The sequence below is a fragment of the Natator depressus genome, chromosome 27 (assembly GCF_965152275.1).
Source record: "Natator depressus isolate rNatDep1 chromosome 27, rNatDep2.hap1, whole genome shotgun sequence".
NCBI lineage: Eukaryota > Metazoa > Chordata > Testudines > Cheloniidae > Natator > Natator depressus.
In genome coordinates, this window is record NC_134260.1 from 12,200,935 (window position 1) to 12,222,397 (window position 21,463).

Sequence of the window (21,463 nt, forward strand, 5' to 3'; positions counted from 1 at the left end):
AGGTGTTTGGTCAGGACTTGTGGATTCTATTCCTAGCTCTGCCACTAACTCACTGTGTGGCCTTGGCAAAGTCACTTCCCCTTCTCTGTGCCTCAGTTTCTCCCTTGTTTACAACGGGAGATAACTCAGCCCCAGACTGTGCTACAAAGCTAATCAACATTTGTAATGTAAGAGCCTTGGATGGAAGATGCTAATTTGAAAAGAAGGGAAAATCTGCAAATTTTCCAAAGCTTCCCAGGAGTTTTTGTTGCCACTACGTGGACCAGAGCCACCTGGAACTTTGCAGGGCTAGAACTCAGATCCTCTGCTCCAAAAGCCCGGACTGAGCTAAAGGAGAATCTCTGCTAGCAGTGCAGGGCATATGACACACAGCAGGACAGTTTTTACTCTGTCCAACAGAGGGAAGTAGGGATACACACTGAGCTGGTATTGTGGGCAGAGCTTGGTTTTGCGGGTGGAGCTTGGAAGAGTGCCTCTATATTTTCACTTCTCCTAATTTGAACCTTTGGCACAGCTGTAGCCAAAACATTACAAGAATGCCCCTCCCCCAAACTCCCTCTGTGGGGCAGCTTTCTGCAGGACAACCAGGCAGTCTCTGCTGGGGGCAATGCCAAACCTGCCCCTCCTGCCAGCTAGGGTGACCAGATGTCCCGATTTTATAGGGACAGTCCCGATTTTTGGGTGGTCTTCTTATATAGGCTCCTATTACCCCCACCCCTTTTTTACACTTGCTGTCTGCTCATCCTACTGCCAGTGCTGTCTGTGAGAAGGCAGCTTGCAGACCCCTCTCCCATGGACTCAGGGTCTTGTCACTGCAGCTAAGTAGCTGAGATTGAAGTGAAAAACAGAACCCCGCAGAGAACCCCGCAGAGGGGAGTTCTTAACTCCTAGGCTGCTGGCATTCTATCAGCTGCGTAGTGAATGCTGGGCTGGGACGAACCTTAGAACGGAGGGGGGAAGGCGGGAGGGGCCTGACAGAGAGAGCGAGAGAGAGAGAGAGATAATTCACACAGAGGCAGAATATTACACACACGATTTTCAGTGAAGTTGTGTGTGCAAAAAAGCACTTTATGGCAGCTGCATGTTCAAATAATCAATTTGCATGCTCAATCATGATAATTGCAATTGAGATCATTGCAGATACTTTTTGTATTACTATTATTATTATATTTATTTTGCCTATGCAGTTCTGCACTTAACACTGGAAAGAGCAGACCCCCGGTGTGTGAGAGTAGGCAGGAGAGTGTGTGCATGCGCTTTCTCCTCTCTCTCTCCTGCAAGTAGAAAGCCACCACCCTGGCAGTTTAGCTCTGAGCATTGCTGAACGCTTCAGCAGACTGAGCAATGCAAGCCCAGGGCTGACTACTGCCTGGAGCTCATAACTGCAGTCAACTGCAACCAGGAACCTTGGGTTCTTCCCAAAAAGACAGAGACAGGATGGAAGGGAGTGGCAGAGAGACAGTACAGGCACGGGGGAAGACAGATGCACCAAAGCAATAGCCATACAGCAGGAGAGATGGAGAGAGGAAAAAAACAAAAACAAAAGGGTGGGAGAGTTCAGAGGGGGAGGAGAAGAAAAATACATAGGAAGAGACACAGAACAAGGGAGGAAAAGGGGCCTCAGTTTCCCTGAAGGGAGCTGTAATTAGTGATTCGGGCCATGCCAAGGAGACATCCACTAGCTGCCTGCACCCCATCTTGCAGCTGGGCACTGAATGTACCCCCATACCCTGGCAAACACCAGCCTCCTTCGAGCCCAGCCACCACCGAGTTTGGAAGGCTGAGTATTCCAGCTGGCAGCATCCACTGCGAGGTGCTGAAAGACTGCCAGGCCCAGCCCACTACTCTGCTCAGCTCCTGACCAGGGGCCTTGGGCATGACTGCATGCCACAAAGAGACGCTGTTGAGCTCCCCAGCCCAATTGCCTACAGACACCACCCCGCAGCCCCAACCTCCCGCCCCCACAGAAATTTTTACCTGGGCCTTTATCTCCTCTGTTATTGCAGGCATTACAGATGTGCCTACGGGCCCCAACTGAATTTGGGTCCCTGTTGTGCTGCACGTACACAGTGAGAGACTGTCCTGGCTTCAAAGAGCTTATAGCCTGAATAGACAAAAGGTGGAACAACGGAAGCATGATTATCCTCATTCTACAGGTGAGGAAACTGAGTCCCAGAGCAATTAAGTGACTCTCAGAGGGAACTTACAGCAGAGATGGGAACAGACCCCAGGAGTCCTGGGTCTCAGTCTAGAACTGGGAACTGAACCCAGATCTACTATGTCTAAGCCAGTGCTTTAATCCCAAGACTATCCTTCCTCTGAAAGCCTCCCAGGAAACTGCCGCCATGTTACCCAGGAGGTACCAACAAGTGCAGTCACATCTCCCTCCTTATTCAGGCACCTCCTATGGTTCCCAGTTCATTTTCAAATGTAGCTCAAAAGTTACCCTCTCCTTTTTTAAACCTTTCCATGCTGACCCTAATGATCATGCCACAAACCTTTCTGCTTCCTTCCCCACTCAACCCCTGCCCCTCCAAACTGTCCATCACCCTCTTCTGATGCAAGAGCCTTCTCCCCCACAGCTCTTGCCTATCACAATGTTTGTTTGCAGTACTTTATTCAGCCACTAGGTGTCTGTGTGTTGTAGAAATCCTAACAGGGTGTGGGGTCCCTGGTAAACCAGAGGTAAGGTTGGAACTCAAGCTGTGTATGTTTCAGTCAGTAGCTGTAGCTGCTTTCTTTCCTTTCAGATTGGGAATATTTATCATTCAAGATATTAAGACCCTACTGACTGGAACAGCTTCTCTGTTCCCATTCTGACCCCATTCTCTCTTATCAATTCTCCCTGTCATTTCAAATGTTATCTCAAATATTGCTCCTCCTCCAGCTACCCCTTCCTCTTTATCAGTTGCTGTCTCCCTCTCCCCCTGCTGGAATCTCGTTCAGTAATTGCATTACAGAATCAAATCCCATTTGTAAATTTATTTCCGTTTATTGCTTTCTGTTCCTCCAGAGTGCCTACTCCTCGCTCCGGGCATTTTGACAATCACCCTAACATGCAGAACTGGAAAAAAAATTAATTCCAACAAATATATAATCAGCTGCCTGTAAAGCATCACAATAACATGCACCCATAATGACAGAAGCAATAATGAGAGCCCCTCTGATTGCCTAGAAGCGTTAACCCACCTGCTCCCCAGAGGGAACTACGCCACACAGCCTGAAGAGCAATGTGTCAGGGTCCTGGCAAACTAAGGTCAGGAGCAGAGAGTTCTGAAGCTGCTCTACGCCCAACCCCCCTCCCCCACCATCTGCCCCCGAAAGAACATCACCTCCAGCTGTGGACATACCCTATTGCATTGATTGTAACCCACTCACTACCTCATGCTCCCTCTTTCCCTTGCAAGGAGAAGCCCATCTCTACATGACCTCCAAGAGGAACAGAGGCTCCATGATGTAAGGTTCACATCCATCTCTGCTGCCCAAATGTCTGATCTCTTGTCAGCTCCCACCTCGAGGAGCCAGCTGTAGATGGATGTCCTAGTCCTGAGATTCTGCCCCTGGTCCTCCCAGTGGAGATGGGGAGCCATAGCAACCAAGGCATTGGGGCTGGGGATGGAGAAAAGTCCTGCCAGGGACGCATCCCAAAGCCAGGGATGAGCCCAAGTGGCAGAAGGCACATCCAGATTCCAAACCACCTGGATATTCGGTCTGGGCTTTGGGGTCAGCCCAGCATAAAGCCAGGGGGCGATTTGCAAAATCTGGATCTGGATTTTGAAGGCTGGGGTTGTTCAGCCCCCAAGTTTAGATTCAGGGCCCAATGCCGGTCTGAGTCCCAGCTCTGTCACAGACTCCTGGCATGACCCTGGGCAGATCACTTAGCCTCTCTGTGCCTCAGCTCCCCATCTATCCAATGGGGTGGATAGCCCTGCTCTGCCCCCAAGGGCCTGTGAGGGCAAATGCACTAGAGATTGGCAGGCTCGGCACTACAGCGATGGGGGGGCAGATAAGTAGGTAAGAGCAAAAGTGAAAGAAAGGCCCCTCTGGAGCTGCTCTGCCAGGCTCCTCTTCTCCAGCTCATTATCTTAGCGCTAGAGAACAGCCCATACCTGAACCCCAGATGCAGGTTGCCCAGCCTTTAAGGGGGTCAAAACCTGAGCCTGGATTTTCCAATCCAGCCCCCTCTTGGCCCAGCGGGTGCAGCTGTTTGGATAGTCCCTGTCTGACCTTTTGGGTTTTTTTGCCTTTGGAAGCCATTTATGGGGCACAGCTGCACCCCATGTGTCCCTCCCCCCTTGCTGGCCCCATCAGCCATGAGGAGCCCAGCCCCTTGGCAGCACTTGCCTTGTAAAGTCCCCGGGGCTGTTGAAAAAACAAACAAGGCAGTGGAAAATATGAACACAAATAAAGGCCTAATGCAAATTCCCTGCCCTGCGTGTGCCCCAATAACCAGGCTTGTGACAGCTCATATATATGGGCCTCCGCCTGGCACGTGCCAGATCTGCCTTAGGGCACAGTGTGACGTGTGGGCATGGGGGAGGCTGCAGGAGGCGAGGGAGCAGGGGTGGAGCATGTGGGGGGAGGTGATAAGTGCATTCTGATGGGGCTAGAGAGGAAAGTCAAGGTTCAGTGACGGTATGTTAGTGCAAATGCAAGCCCATGTTATGTGCGTCTCATGTCACCTGTATCACATGTGTAGCATGTATCTTCCATGGAGTGTGGTGCACAGCACCGGGGAGCCATACGTCCCTCACATGGTGCTCACGTGCCATGCAGTGCATGAGTCTGTGTCCTGTACAGTATGCATGGGTCTCTCAAAGAGCCAAGGTACTACAGGGCCTCTATAGGGCAGCCCCATTGAGCCTGACCCTATGAAAACCCAGTGCTCCCACTGATTTTACATCTCAGGATCAGGCCCCTAGAGAGGGACTGATAGAGCTCCCAGGGGCTGAGCACAGAAGGCAGAACAAAGCCTTTCCGCACCAGGATGGGGATCGGGGCCTTTAATGCACAGACCCAGTACTGCTGGGGAGAGGGACATTCCACAATGGGGATCAGGCCCTTGAAATACACAGGAGCTTGTGGATTTTTATTGCTCTTTAAACACAAAGCAAGACACCCCCACATTATCCTGGCCTGGAAAGGCTGAGTCAGTGTGGACTCCACCAGCAGGGAAGGAGGCTGCTGTTGCTAGCTGTGGTGTTGGTTGGAAAACAAAATAGCCACCCCGGGCTATTTGCTGAGATAATCATCTTCAGAGATGCTGATTAATCATCAGGGGAGAGGGCCAAGATGGAGGCTAATAGGGGATGGAAGTGAGGAAAAGGGTGAGACAGACAAGGATGGATGTGGATGCATCACAGAGAAGATCCTGATCACAGCCTCCCAGCTGCTCCCAGTCTGGAAAGTTTGACAGCAGCCATTCCTCCCTCCACAACTGGGATCTGACCTGAGAGGGGGCTCAGCAGTCAAATGCAGGTCTCTTTATCTCCCCATCCTCTTCACAGAGATCCCTTCTCCTGTCGGGATGTAGAAGGGCTATGTGTCCATCCCACATCGGCATCAGGCAACAAGCGAACCATACAGCCATCCTCTGCAACAGAGAGGGCACTGCTGGAAGGAAGTTCACCACACTGGAGTCCAACCTCAATGGAGGCAACATAGTCCAGTGCGGAGAGGGTGCTGGGCTAGGAATGAAGAGCCCTCTGTGCTAATCCCAGCCGTGCCACTGATCTAGGGGAAATCTCTGTACCTCGCTTTCCCCTTTCGTCTATTACACTGTACACTCTCTGGGGCAGAAGCAATATATATGCAGCATCTAGCACAACGATGCTCTGATCTTTGTCAGGGCCTCAAACATAATACGGTCGGGTATTACATAGGTGCTGTTAAAATAAGGTTGTTTGCCCCCCTCTTTAGAAGAGGGTTTTGGGGATCCCCCAGAATGGGACCCACAAAAGATGGCACTGTCATGAGGAAGCTCAGGCTGCTGCAGTCCCTGCTAGTGCAGGACCAGGAGGAAGCTGAGCCCGGAGCTGCAGATCTATTTTTCACTGCTTTACATATTACATGCAGTGGCAGCCGAAATGTCAGTTAAAGCCTTAAAATGAAGTGACCTGACAGCAGCGCCCCGGCTGAAGTGTAAACATCGTGACGCCATTAACATGTGCAGCACATTTGCCCTATTGATTTTAATGAATTTAAATTCTGCCTCATTTCTTGGGATGCAGCTTCCACTCTAGTTCCAGCTCCACCAACACCGTGCCATCAATCCGGGCGCCGTGCCGGGCTCGGAAATCTCCCACACAATCAAGCCTCAGAGCCCCTCTCTTCGGGGATACCCCCCCCGTCTCCCTAATGCCACCCCCGCCTGGAGCTGAGCCACTCCAGGCTTTGATCAGGGCATCTCTCCCCAGCCCAACAGCGTCAGCCATCAGCAGGGAGACCTCGGGGGTCTTGCAGCAGCGCTGCAACTGCTGGGGGTTCAGTAGGGGGTGCTCCTCCCTCTGAGTCCATATCAAACTGATGCCCATCATTGTTTCTTGCAGGGCAGTTAGCGATTCAGTAGGGAGGCGCTCTTCCCTTGGAGTCAGTGGTGCTAGCAGGTGCTGTGACTAGAGAGAATGCAACCATCTGTGGTGATTAACAAGCCCACAGCCCTTTTTGCAAGGGCCGGGATATTAGCCCAGGAATGCTGCTGGCCTAAATTGCCTTGAGGGGATCCTTCTTTGCCTCCTGCTCTAAATTGTACTGCAGTGCTGCTGCATGGCTGTTAAGCAGCTGCCACGTCCCACCACTGAGGTGGCTGCATTTCAGTGCTGGGTGAGTGATCCCTGTATACAAGTAGCTGCCATGCCACTCCCCTCCACCTCAGAGGCAATTGCTTCTTAGGAATCTCTGTATAACAAGCTGCCATGACTCACTCCAGAGGTGGCTGCACCTCAGCACTGAGTGAGCAACCCTGTATAACCAGCTGCCCCATTGCACCCCAGAGACAGCTGCATCTCTTGCACTGAATGAGCAATCCCTCTTTAAACAGCTGCCTCCTCTCACCCCTCAGGCGGCCGCATCTTGGCGCCAGATGAAGTGACTCGAGCGTATCTAACCTCAATTTATTCAAACGTCCTGACTATATTTGGACCTAGGAGATCTTGGGTAACAGGGAATTTTCCTCATTGCTGAGGGACCTGTGACCCCATCTCAGATAACAGGGAGCTGTGGATAATTGAAGGTCAGATAATTAAGCTCGCCCTGGATGCAAGAACCTTGTGGGATTCCTCAGGATGCAACCTGCTGTAGCTACACCCTTCATTATCAGCAGCACTCCCTGCTCCAGAACACTGGTGGGGTGCATCAAGCTGTGAGCTCAGCCTGTGCTACCTTCTCTCTACTCCAGCTGTGCTCCTGCCTCTCTCCCACTTGCTCTGAAACCATCGCTTCCGGATCCAGCCCGCCTGCAAGCTCCCCATCCATCTCCCTCCTCCTGCCAGGGCCTTTTCCAATTTGGCTGCCGCCCGCAGCACTTGTCCAGATTAAGAAAACGCTGCCAGCCAGCCGTTAATTTGTTAAATAAAACTGTCAACCAAGGGGCTGCGGCTGCCTCGGGGCAGAACCAGATCGGTCCCACAAATGCGGACACCGGAGCAATTCCTTCCCCATCTCCCCTGGGTCCTCTCCTAAGGGGCAGCACGTCAGCCAGCCAGCCCACCCCGCCCCATCCGCCACTGCCCACCCCAGCCATACATGGGGCAAGCGCTTCAGACCCCAGCTGGGTCTAGGTGCATGGGGAGACCTTGTGTAGTCACCCCTCTTGACACCCCACTCCTTTGTCCATTTTCTACTGAGATTGCCAGCTCTTTGGGACGGGGACCTGTCCTCTGACAGAGCCCTGCCACCTCCAGCCCTGAAAAGGTCCCTGCATGGGGGAGCAGGCTTAGAGGGGGAACCAGGGGTGCTGCTACCCTGAGCCCTCCCCAGAAATGCCAGGCCTGGGGAAACCCTTTGGTGCAGGCCCACCTGCAGCACTCATGAAAACAGGGCACGAGCGCCTGTGTGCTCAGGGCTGCCCCCTGCTGGCAGTGGTGGCTGGCAGGGGGATTCCATCAGCACAGCAGCATCCTTCCTACCCCCAATCCATGCAGGGGAGGTTGATGCTATCTGGGGGGTGCAGGGCAGGGGTGAGAGGAGCTGAGGTTGCAGTGTGCAGGGGCGGGGGAGAAGAACGAGACCCCAATCCTATGATCACTGCCACTCCTCTGGCTGTGATTGAAAAGGGGATGGAGGAAGAGGAGTGGATTGTTCTGAGTGGCAGGGCAGATTGATATGGAAGCAGCTCAGGAGCATTGAATGAAAAGCTGACTCTCTAATTCCCTCCACCCCTGGCAGCTGCAGAGCTGCATTGTAACCTAATTAGTTTCTTTCTATTAAAGCTGAAACCTCCATGGAAGGGCGGGGAGGGGAGGAACAGTCAGAGCAATTGCCAGACCAGTGAGATGCCCCCTACCCACTCCCCACACTGTGCCCACAGGGGAAAGAGAGTTAACTCTTTTAGACAGGGCCGCTCTGAGCTGGGGGGTGAGGGCTAGACTGGAAAGCAGGGAGGCTGCAGCAGTTCAGGGTGCAGGGCATCGGCAGAGCTGTGTGCGGGGAGCCTGGGGCAGAGCTAGCAAAAGACCTCCCATGTCTTTCAGCCAAACCCCAGGAGGGACATTGCAGAGGAGACACTGATGCCCTGGGTAAATCTGGAGGGGCCCCTCTGGGGAGCCCAGCCTTAAAGCTTAACGGAATGAATGGTTCAGACTAAAGCAGGAAACTCAGTGACCAACCTGCAGCCTGCACAGCTGCTGCCCCCTGGCTACCTTTACCTCGAGGTGTAGTTACCCTCTGGGTTCTGGCACCACGTGCCTACCAGCTTCCTTCCCAAGACCGAAATAACCCACTGAGGCCAAACCGCAAGGGGAAACCACAGAGTCTTGGCCAGGCTGACGCAGCCGGTCAGGAAAAAGAGCAGGACAGTCACAGAACATGCATGTACCACAGATGTGCCTATCAGCTCAGTGCACAGGCCTGTCTGGGTGTCCCCTCTGACATTTACATGGTTCCCATCACAGCAGGAACACAGCTGACTCATGGCAGCTAGGCCTCATTCACCCAAACCTTTGTAGCAGGGCAGCCATTCTTTGAGCACCCCCCTGCCTTTCTAGCCCCACCCCACTCCCACCCCAGCAGGCCCCTTAAGAACTGCACAAACGGTTGGGCTGGTTGAGTCACTAAACCAGTTCTGAACAAGCCCCAGGGGCCCAAAATAAAGTCCATCACCACACAGCAGGGCATACTCAGCTTTGGGGTCTCCTCTCACAGCCAGAGCTCCTCTGTGCCAGTCTGTTCTCACAGCCCCTCAGCCCAGCTCTTCCTACCTGGAGCTTAGCCCTCTGGCACCAGCCTCTAGGCTCCCAAACTTCTAGGCCCCAACTCCATCTGGGTTTCCAAAGAGGAGCCTCCAGGGTCTTTGGTCTCAGGGTCTTCTCTGCAGGAGACCTTCATACACCCCACAGCCTCTCTTCACTCACCTACACACACTTCTCCCCTACATTGCAGGCTCCGCTGCTTGTTATAGGGCAATCACCCCCTCCCCATGTGTGGCTTATTCTGCACTCAGCCCTGGCCCTTAAGGGACAAGCGGCCCCGTTACAATCTTCATGGGCTGGATCACACGTGTGGGTGTCGCGTGGAAGCTGCATGGCTCTGGTAACCTTTGCAGAGTCCCGTGGCTCTCATGGCAGCCTTTGAGCGACTGGCTCACACACGTGACCTTCGGACAGAGCCACACATGTTGCGTGCGGCATTTACGCGGCTCTCAGCATGACCTGCAAACCGACAGGTCGCGTGCGGCTCTCACGGAGATCCCACCGTTCTCACTGCCCTCTTCCAACAGATGGCTCCCTTCTGCTTCACCTGCCGCTTATGTGGCATTTCAGAACACACAACACAACAAGCTGTGCTCACGTCATACAAACCCACAACCACCCATCTGCCATCAGGGTGAGAGAGCAGCTTAGTGCAGTACAACCCCTGCACAACACCGGGCAGCAACACCCCATGTCGACTCACCACAATCTGCGTCTCATTGTCCGGCAGGGTGTCAATGGCCAAGCTACCTCCTACTAGGTCCTGGCTGATGCGGGTCTCGTCGGTCTCCAGCAAACTCTCCCGAATCTTCCGCCTCCAGCCCAGCAGCTTTGTCCCTGCTCCCCGCTCCAAGGAGTGGCCGTGGAGGTGTCCTGTGGAGCACACATGGGAAGGGGAATCAGCAGGCCTGTGGCAGAAGGAGCCAGCGAGGTAGAGAGTCTAGGCCTGGGATCAAATGCCACGTTTTACTCCAGGGCTGCCAATTCGGATCCACCTTGGTGATGCAAAGGGACTGTCGGGTGTGACGAGGAGAGATGAGTTTGGTGTCTCAGGCCAGACCTTAGGGGACATCACCTAAGAACACCTGGGCCTGAGCTAACCCCCAGCAGGGGGGCCAGGGGCTGAATGGGCTGTGGGAGGTAAATTTAAGGGCTCAGACGCCGGTGATGACAGCAGTAGAGATGGGGCCCTGAGAGATGGGGCCCATTCGCAGGGCTTTGGGGAAAGGGGGTGGCAAACTGGGAGGCTTGCTCTGCCCTGTGAAGAAAACAGAGTTTCAGCCTCCAAGGCTGTCACGCCAACTCTTGTCACCAGCTACCCTGACTACCCCCCCCCAGGACACAGAGTGTAGGAGAACCCCTGGGAATGCTCCAGCCCCCAAGGGGAAGGCACTGGCTATTCACAGCAGCATTACGCTACAGCCTACAGGCCACAGCCGAGATCAGGAGCCTATTATGCCAGGCACTGCCCATACACAGAATAAGAGACAGTCCCTGCCCCAAAGAGCTCACAGTCTAAACAGACTACAGGTGGGAAGGGAAACTGAGGCACAAAGCAGGGAAAGGACATGCCCCAGGTAACTGGCAGAGCTGGGAGGAGAACCCAGGAGTCCTGACTCTCATGCCCTAGTCACTGGGCTAAAGTGATGTAACCCACAATGGACTAAGAGCTACTTGAAACTCTGCCAGGCACCTGACCTCACCCCAGGGACCTCCCCTCAACCAGCCCTGCCCTCGAAAGCTTCTGTGCCACCCACTGGAGCCTGGACACCCAGCCTGGGCACCTCCTGCCATGCCATCACTCCTGCTGCCAGCAGGCATTCAGTCACGTGGTAGAGAAGGAGGAGACGTGATGGGGTCAGCTGGGGAAGATGAACCCCATTGATCCCAGCATGTGGGGTTCAGACCCCCCCTTTGAAACCATGACAAGGTTCCAGGTCTGTGAGATTACAGAGGGACAAGGGGTGGTGGCTGGGGGTGGGGAGGGAAGAGGCCCCTAAAGGATTAGTAAACCTGCCTTAGAGTGATAGACTCCAGGAGCTCAATCTGTTCAGTTTAACAAAGAGGTTATGGGGAGAGATCACAGCCTAGAAGTACCTCGGGATGGGGGGGACGACACAAATATTTGACAGGGGGCTCTTCAGTCTAGCAGAGGAAGGTCTAACCCAAGAGGATGGCTGGTAGTTGAAGCTGGAAAGAAGGTGTAGCGTTTTAACCCTGAGAGTAATTAGCCACTGGAACAACTTGCCAAGGTTTCTCCATCATGGGGAATTTTTAAATGAAGGCTGGATGTTTTTCTAACCGATCTGCTCTGGGAATTATCGGGGGATGTTCTAGAGCCTGTGCTATACAAAAGGTCAGAGGAGATGATCATAAACGTTCCTTTCCGGCCCTGGAATGGCTCTTTATGGATGACAGGGAGCAGCGAAATGCCATGCCCTGGGCCAGCACAGACGGGGAACCCTGGGGGCAGCTGCGGTCAGAGGGGTTATGGAGGAACAGTCTTAATAGCATAGTCCTCTGGATACCTCTGGCTCCCACAACCCTCCACTGTCATGATGGAGGAAGGTCAGGGATCGGGACCTGCCGGTCCAGCCCCACTCCCAGAGCAAGCAAACCCGGGGTCAGTGCCAACACCAGCGTCAGCTCCACGCGGCCTTTCCAGGGAGCTGCCGACATGCAAATGAGCCAACCGTGTCGGTTGCATAAAACATCCCACATGCAGCGGAACAAAAAGTGGCTCCTTTAATGGGGGTGTGTGGGAGGGGGGCAGCTCTGCCCTGGGAGAGGCTTCCCACCCATAGCTGCTGATCCAGCTGCAGTTGAAACCAGCTGCACAGGGGATGTGATGGGGATGGCAGCAGAGCCCCTGGCTGAGTCTGGAAAGATGCCAGTTTGGCCACCTCTGCACGGGGTGATCAGGGGGCTCATGGGCCCACGGCCACACCCTGGGTCGGCTTGCTGAGCACAGGTGCCTAGGGTTGCCATCAATGTTCCCTCTAATTTTTGACAGGCTGTGTGTGCAAAAGGTTTCTTCTGTGCAAATTTTTGACAGGCGTGTATGCAAAAAATTTCTTCTGTGCAAATTTGTGTGTGTGCGGTGTTTTGCCGTGTGCGCAGGGTTTAGGATCTGTGTGCGCATGCACACGCACACAGCTTAGAGGGAACAGTGGCTGCCATCTGTACGGCACAGGGGAGGTTCTGCCCAGAGGTCCCCTGGAAAGGTGCAGGAAGGAGGGAGCCTCCCCCGCGGTGCGTGGTTCCCTGCACTGCTCCTCCCCACACTGTGCAGTTGTTTATACTGGAAAGGCTGCCTGGGCCTCTGGCTGAGTAAGCCCTTCCCCTGTCAGCCAGGGCGTATGGACAGCATGTACTGAGCCCTGGGGCAGCGTGCCAACTGGGCTTGGGGGTGGTGCAGGAGTGCAAAAGGCGCTTCGGGACACCGAGTCTCTGCAAAGGGCTCCAGGGGTTAGCACTCAGAGCCGGGGCATGCCGCAGCCAGACCCCCAACCCCTGCACGTTCACACCCGACGTGTGCCACAGTCAGACCCACAACAGCCACCTGCATGCTCATGCACTTCTACACCCCGTGCAGAAACTCACAATCACGTTAATGATACAGCCAACCCAGTCCTTCGGCAAGTCCACGGCCAAAAACAATGCAAAGACAGCTGACACGCACGTGCAAACCTACATGGGACTCTAGTGCACAGGCACACAAAGCACACACAAACACTGATGCAGGCAAAACAACCCGACACATGTATATCTTTAACTCTGTTAAAAAAAACTGACATGCAAAATACATACACCCAACAGCAACACACAAGACAAGACATACACATGCACACCCCCTACCAAAAGCCCACAAAAACCACCTCCCCAAAACACGGAATTCCACACAAACCACAGACATTCACACCCACTCCTGCCCACGCAGACTTTACAGCACAGTGTATGTCGGCATGACTTGTCTTGCACAAAAGCACCCAGGGGAAGGCTGTGCGAGCAGGGTGTGTTGGCAATTTCCCACTGGTTTCACTGGGCGCAGGGTCCTTCGTGAGTGACACCCTTCTGGACAGTCCATGCCAGCCAGCCATGGTCTCTCTCGGAGCCTCCGGGCCTGGGAAGGCGTTCCAGGCCTAGCAGCCCTGCTCCTGTCCCTCTGCCTCCATGGGGCAGGGATGCTGTAGGGCGGTGAGAGAGTGAGGTCAGCCAGCCAACGGACTCGCTAAGAGCTCCCTGAGACTAGGCCCTGTGGCCAGGCTGGGACACTGCCCTGGCCTTTTGGACGATGGCCCAAGCCGCAGCCTGTTATTCCGGGATGTGTTGCTCCCATGGGCTGGCGCAGCCTGGCTTCACTGCGAAGCCTGCACGTAGCCAGCCACGCGGGCTCTGGGGAGAGACGGATTGAGGGCCTGGGAGCCCAGAGCTGGGTCCCATATGCTGGGGGCCCCAAGAAGTCAATAAGGCCCCATGCGGGGCTATCCCAGTGGTGCACAACACCCCCTTCAGTCTAAGCCATGGTGGGTTGGCTCTGCCCTGCTCCACTGCTAAAAGGGGACCCCCCCGCCCCCCTGCGGCAAACTGGATGGGAGGGCTCACATCACAATCCCAACTCCTCCCTTCCCTCTCCATTGCAGGGAGTTCCTACAGCCACCAGGAGGTGCTCCATCCACAGTCCTAGTGACACGAGACCCCTTCCCCCCTCATCCCCACCTGCCTGGGCAGCCAGCTCTCCTCTTCCTGCTACTGTCCCCACACCCTCTGCTTCTCCAACTCCAGGCCTGTCCTGATGCCACTAGAGAATTTAGGATTCACTCGGAAAGGCTCTGTCAGTGCAGACGGCAGCAACTGCTGGACCCCCAAGTTCCTCTTCCCATGCCCCTCGATGGGCTCCCCACGCAACCAGCTCTGTCAGTGCCCCTCACTCCTGACCTGCAGCCCCCCCTTCACTATCCCAGCCTGGGCTCTCTTCCCCCCCCCACTTCTCTGCTGATGCCCCTCAGGGTAATTTGCTGCGTGGCACCGAAAAGCGGCGGGCGCTGAGGGTTGTGATCAGACACTGCAGGATTAGGGCCCAGCTGTGGAAGTGTCTTGCACAAGGGCTTCTACCCCAGCCCTCGCACCCTGGAAGCCTCAAGCCCACACACCGGCCTTGGGCTCTGCAGAGGGTGTCACTCCAACTCGCAAATAGCTGCAAGCATTTTGTAGCTCCCAGCTGCTCAACTCCCCCTGCACAGGGCTGTTCACAAAAAGCAGCTTCCTCCTCGCATGGGGGCCTGGGCTCCTTAGGTAGCTGGGGGCTACTCCACCCAGCTTACTTGCGTGTGGGGGAGGGGGGGGGGAAGGGGACCTCAGCAGTGGCCCCTGCTGGCCAGGGAGTTTCCCCTCAGGATGAGCCTGAGCAGTGAAATTCAGATCCAGCTGCTGATCTGGACTTCCTCCGACGTGGAGAGAGTTTGGGTCAGTTCTGGCTCAGATCCGTAGTATGGAGATGGGCCAGAGCCAGGAAGTTCTGATCCAGATCCAAACTTCACCCAGACATTGAGACAGACTGGGTCAAGGGGTTTTCGCTCAGATGTGTTGCTCGGAAGTCACACAAATAGTCCATGGCAGAGGCTTCTAATCAACTAGTCTGACCTCTGACGTGACACATGCCAGACAGCCTCACCCTTCTGCACTGAGATTTAATCACAAGCTCATCCTTCTCCTGCTAACAGCCCCAGCCACAGATTCTGACTCTGCCACCAAGCCCCCTACAAGACAGAGCTGACCAGCAGAACTCCTCAAGCCCCCCTTGTCCCTGACCACTGACAGGCCACTGTCTCGTCTCCAAACATATAACAATAATACATAGCTCTTGTGTAGCGCTTTTCAACCACAGGTGTCAAAGCACTGCACGTATTACAGATGGGGAAACTGAGGCACAGAGCAGGGACGTGACTGGCCTGAGGCCACACTGCTGGTGTTATGCTAGAAGCAGCTGTGCTCTCAAATGGCACGTGGAGGGCAGGGCTCAAATCCTTCCCCTGAAGTCAAGGTGGCCTCTATGGAGACCCGGCTTTGAATCCTGCTTCCCCTCCATGGGCTGCCTACTCAAGCCCAAGGTTCAAATCCCCAACTCCCTTCCCACAGACAGAGGCCCAACATGTTTGCATAAAGCAGAGCCTTCCCCACACTTTGCTTTCAATTAGGACCAGCTCTAACAAGCCTTGATTAACCATCACATATGAGCAAGCAGCCCACAGAGGCTCCAATTTCCTCCACAAACCTTTTCCGACTGCGGTAAGCTCTGTTCCTTCCGCGCCTAGATCTGTAAATGTCAGCAGCAGCCTGAGATGCAGCTAGTATAACGTGACTCCATATTGAGAGAGACACTCGGCCTCTCCCAGCTCTAGGATGGGTCCTAGAGATGGGAGCCAAGAGTAGCCTGAAAATACCCCAGCATCTTAAGCAACAGGCCCAAGGTAGCCACCAGAACCCATTGCTCCCAGCTCAGCCAGGGATCTCCCACCCCACGCCCCTTCTTGCAGCCAGGCTACGTGCTGGGAAGTAATTTGCCTCCACACGGCACCTCTTATTCCAAGCCTCAGGAGAGGATTGCTTCACTTGCCACTGAAATGTGGCCAGCTCTGGGGTGGGATGTGCCAGCTGCTAAACAGGGCATGGTGGAAAGTGAAGGGAGGACCCCACCATAGGGGGATGGGAATGTCTAGGCTCACACAATGGGAATCTGGCCAGGATACCAGGCTTTCACTGCTCCCAGGAAATGCCTCTGACCATTGAGGTTGGGCCCCCGAACCCTTAACCAAGATGCGGCACACAATCCCATGCCACTTAGCAGTGGGCACCCCCTGCTTCCATCAGGGCCCCTCTGGGACCTGGCTGTGGTGCACAGTCTGTCCCACATGGCAAAGGGAGGTACCTGACTCCCCCACCAAACCTTCCCCCTGGATCATGCTCCCCACGCTGCACCATGTTTACTCTTCAGCATCCAGCTCTGGATTCCTTCAAACAGCTTCCCCATCCGTCAAACTGACACCTCCACCACAGACCCGTAGGGGCTTGCCCAGCCCTCCCTCCCCCCAGCTCCTGATGCATGGGGAAGCAGGGGGGCCTCAGGATATTAGACTGACAACTGTGTGCGCAGCTCCCCCTCCAGACACAGCCCTGCTGCTGCCCCTTAGCACTGACCTGCTTCTTCTGCTCTGGCCAGAGAACTCTCAGAGCGAGACAAGAGCACGACCTGGGAGAGCCCCCAGCCTCGGATGTCATCAATCAGCGCTGCTCCATCCACTTCAAATGGGGTGGTGCCTGTTCACACCAGCAGAGGAGCTGGCCCAGCCCCCAGGAGCTGGGGTGGGCCAGGGGCAGTGGTGTCCTGTGACCCTTCCAGTTGGTCAGCGGTGTGGGGGTCTGATCTGTCCCCCACCCCTGTGCGTGTGCAATTCACCTCTGAGCCTGCCGTCTGGAGCCATGCCACCTGCCAGGCTGTCACCCCAGTGGGCCGACCCATGGCCGGATTTCCCCCAAATTTACCACTTACATCCAGTGCTTAATTTGTGCTGGGGCTGAGCCCTGACACCTCACGGCTTGGCAGTTCATAGCCCCGGCACCTCTGGGCTTCCTGCATCAGTTATGAATGTAAAAAAATGGCTTGAGCCCTGGCACCTCTTTTATTACAAATTAAGCATGGCTTACATTTCCTTCATGCCAAGATTCCGCCCCGGGGGAGGAGTGGGCTCTGTCTGCTTTTGCCAGCTGGAGTGTCTGTGCCCATCCCCAAGGGAGGTGGTGGGCAAGCAGCAGCCCTTGGGAACACAGACGTGTTTATGGAGGGTCCCTAACTATCAGCCTGTCAGGACATGTCTTATTGACTGCCTCTAACTGGGCTGAAGGTCTGTGGGGATGAGGTAGGTCTATCCACCGCGACGCTGCCTGAATGCTGGGTCAGGTGTCTAAGTCCCAGCCTCCTGGCTGATGCCTGAGAGATGCTGGCAGTTAACCAGGTCCTCCATGCAGCAGGGCCCTGGGTCTTAGCTGCTACCAGTGGGGGAGGAGGAGATGCTCTGGGTTGGATCCCAAGCTTCACTCACACACTGCTGGCTCCCCCAACCCTACGAGCTGGTGATCGACCCCACGTCTCCCTGGGCCGGCCACCCCCACGGAGATAAGGCCAGCCCCTGAGCTGCTGTAAACAGATGCAGCCCTGGTGACTTACATCAGTGAGGACCTGGCCCCTAGACTCCGTCCTGTAGCGGAGTTACACTGAATACATCCAGTGTCTCTGGGCACATTCCTGTATGCCCATCACCGTGGTATTCAGCCACTTTTTCTGTTCCTTCAGTCATGGGTGGGATATTGTCTGTCCATTCACCCCGCTTCTCCTCTCTGTCTTTCCCCACTTTGACCCACAATTTTGCCCTCTCTGAGTGCAGAGGGCCCTTCCTGCTGCGATCAGCCATGATCTCCTTGCTGCTCTCCTTCCAGCACGTTACTCCTTACCTGTGCGCTCTGGAACCCATGCTCTAGAACCTGCACCATGTCTCACAGGATCCATGCTACACCGTCTGATACCCCACTCCCATTCCCACAACTGCTGTCAGCCCTTGGAGCCTATGAGCCGTTCTCCAGCATGGAGCATGATCTAGAACCCAACAGATCACAGTGTCTGTTCGAGAACCCACGGCCACCTGTTTCCTATGCTTGGACTCAAGCCGAGATCATCTCCCCAGCCCTTTGGCTCTCTCTTACTGTGGAAACACCATGCAAAACCAGGGTTTCTACTGTCCAAGTTGCTGGTCACGCCATCCCCCTCTACATCCCTCCCTCCCCAATTCCAGTTCTCTCTCAGCCTAAGAATGGTCCCTCTGTATAAACAGGAAAAGCCGGCACTGTGGAGACCACAGCACAGATTCTGTCAGCACTGCCTCTTTCATAACCAGTCTCTGCTAATAACTTCATGCCAGGAAGTGGTGGGAGGCTGGGCCAAGACACAGAGCTGTCTGAGCCAAACATCCAAGGCTGGCTTGATGCAGCGTATTCCTCCATGCTGCCCGGCACTCTGAGACCACACTTAAAGGGCCAGACAAGGATCAGGGCTGTCTCCCTTTGAGAGGAGATGGATGAGAGGGGACAGGCTGAGAACCTACAACATTGTGCCAGGCAGAGAAGGGAATAGATCATAGCAATGCAGGGCTGAAAGGGACCTCAAGAAGTCACCTGGTCCATCCCCTACTTGAGTGTATCCACCCCTAACATGTGTTTGTCAAAGGTGTCCTTAAAAACCTCCCATGACAGGGATTCTCCAACTTCCCTAGGTCACCTGATCCTGTGCTTCACTATCGAGTTAGAAAGTTGTCCTGATATCTAACCTGAATCTCCCTGGTTGCAAACTAAGCAGATTCCTTTCTGTCCTGCCCTTGGTGGCCATGGAGAACAAATGATCACCGTCCTCTTTGTAACAATATTTTACTTACTAGAAGACTTATCAGGTCCCTTCTCAACCTTCTCTCCTAGACTAAATAAACACATCCTATTCCAGGTAACAGCCAGGCAAGCTTCCCGTCAAACCAACCCTGGAGGGACCACCTGCCTTGAAACCTCCCCAATCCCTCCAGGTCTTTCCAGTGAGGGAGCCAACTGTTCTATGGGGACCTGCCTGCTAAGAACTGGCCTGAGACCTGCCAAACTCATCTCCTGCCACCTCCAGCAGGTGCAGTTCTTTTAGCTTGTTGGGCTGGCTTCAAACCTGCAGCCTAGAGGTGAAATGTTCTCCCTCTCCATTTGCAACTCCCGCCCCCCCAGCCACCCATCCAGCATCCCCCAGAATGCCCTCAGTCCCTCTAGGGGTAGCCCAAGGAAATCCAAGGCCCAGCCAACAGAGTACCCCTTCCCCCCACCAGGCTTTCTGAGACCCCCTCACTCCACAGCTGGAGGAATGAAAGGAACTGGGAAGAGTCTGGTGTTCGAAACATAAACCCAAGCCAAGGTTGCTGGGCTGAGCTGGCCAGCAGGAAGGGATCCCGAGCGCCCCAGGGGTGGGGGGGAGGAGAAGGCATGGCCCCAAATTCCAAAGCAGGAGCATTAACATGTTACACACCTGCTGACAGCTGTTTTGCATCCTTTGGGCTGCTTGGTCCCTTTGAACCCAGCATCCCCCACCCATCCCTCTGTACTAACAATGGCAGTGCTTTATAGACTGCTGCCTTCTAACTCACAGCACTTGGCACGCCATCAACAGGTTACACAGACAGGGCCCACGGAAATGCAGCCACCTCTGGGGTGGAATCCAAGCAGTGCACAGCAGAACAGCAGGCGAGCTCTGAGCGAAGCTTGAGGCAGCAGGCAGTCTGGTCATTTCACACCCTAGTACAGCTCAGTGGGGTGCGGGGGGGGAGAGGTCATGCCAGCACAGGAATGCAGCTGCTTTCCAGGTCAAGAGGCAGGAGTAGGATCTGCTTAGGGGGAGACTCCAGCCCCCTAGACTTACACATCCCATGGGGTTCCCCAAGGCAAATTGCAGTCACTCCTGGGTCCCTCTCTGCAACCTTCCATGCACCCTACATCAGACAGCTGGCTTCTCTCTAGTTTACAGCAGGCTGCTCCCGGGGCTGCGTGGGAACCCCCAAGGCAGCCAGCAGCCTCCTCTCTCGCCCTGAGCTGGGGGCCTCTGCGGACACCGGAGCTGCAAGCCCTGCCTCAACTGGCCCAGCAGGGGCGGATGCCCACCCCCACAGCGGCCAATGCACTGCAGACCCCCGGCTGGCTCGGGGGAGCGCTGGGAAGCGGGTCCAAAGGGAGCGGTGGAGATGCCACATGGGGAAATGCACAAACGTGCCCACGATTGTGCATGCACCCTCCCTGCCACGCGGGGGGCACCTGTACCCCCAGCCCCGCCGCCACGCGCGGGGCACCTGTACCCCCGCCATTTGCGCCCAGCGACCCTTGTGTGCACACCCCGCCTGCCAAGTCCCACTCGGGTATATTCGCCTCCACCCACGCTCAGGGGCACCCGTGGCGGCGCTCTCCCTTCCCTGCACCCCTCGCCCCCGGGTAGCTCGCGCTCAGCCACACACGCCTTCCCTCGTGTGCCCGCTCACGCGCATTTGCACAGGCACTCGTGCCCTGCCCGTCCACTTCCACGCAGGCCGGGGCACTCTGCCCCTTCCACGCCGTACCTGCCTCCAGCCTGCCGCGAGCTTCCCCCGCGGCCTCGCGCAGCAGGGCGAGCAGCAGGAGGACCCCCCATCGCATCTTGGGGGGCAGGCGCGGGCTCCGGGGCGCCTCTTCCCCCCCAGCCCCAGCCCCAGTTCCTCTCCGGCCGCCCAGGCTCGGCAGCGCTGGGATCGGGCGAGCAGCGACCAGTCCTGCGGCTCAGCAGCGCAGCGCCCCCGCGGACCAACCCGGGGCGGGGAGTGGGGACGGGACGCAGGCTGGGTTCGCCCGGCTGGGGGACACGAGCCGCCCGGCGCTGCAGCCCGTGTGAGAGACACTGAGCCGGGGAGACCGAGCGCTCGTGCCCCCTGCTGGCGTGTAGGTGCCATGGCTGGGGGGGGGTAGAGAGCCAGAGATGGGGTCAGACCCCTCCTGCCCCAGCTCCCCCCGCCTCTGCCCCGCATCCCTGTGCCACCTCTGGCAATTCCCTGCCCGTCCCATGCCTCAGCAGGGCGCCTGGGTTCTGTTCCCAGCGCTGAACAGGGCAGGGGCTCTAGTGGTTGGGGGACAGGCTGGGAGCCAGGACGCCTGGCTTCAATCCCTGGCTCAAGGAGGGGAGTGGGGTCTAATGGGTGTGGGGTGCTGGGAGTCAGGACTCCAGAGTTTTGTCCCGAGCTCTGGTCAGGGTAGGGGGTCTAGTGGGTTAGAGCAGGAGCTAGGAGCCAGGACACCTGGGTTCTCTGCTGGCTCTGGCAGGGGAGTAGGATCTAGTGGGTTAGAGCAAGGGGGACCTGTGAGTCAGGACTATTGGGGTCTAGTCCCAGTACTACCACTAAGTCCCTGTCTCTCCTCTCCCTGCCTCAGCTTCCCCAGTTGTATAACAAGTGATAGGTAAT

At 55.7% G+C, this 21,463-nt stretch overlaps 1 protein-coding gene across 2 annotated transcripts in view; it reads right to left on the minus strand.

Moving 5' to 3' along the window:
* The window catches only part of PLXDC1 (plexin domain containing 1), a 49,122-nt gene extending 28,259 nt beyond the window's left edge, over window positions 1-20,863 (minus strand). The window contains exons 1-2 of one of the 2 annotated variants that reach the window (XM_074940502.1): window positions 20,591-20,863; window positions 10,111-10,280 (exon numbers count right to left, since the gene is read on the minus strand). In XM_074940502.1, the coding sequence (XP_074796603.1) occupies window positions 10,111-10,280; window positions 20,591-20,666 (246 nt within the window). In that variant the 5' untranslated portion in view covers window positions 20,667-20,863. The remainder of the gene's footprint in view (window positions 1-10,110; window positions 10,281-20,590) is intronic. The other variant, XM_074940501.1, reaches the window with a different exon arrangement.
* Between the last annotated feature and the right edge of the window lie 600 nt (window positions 20,864-21,463).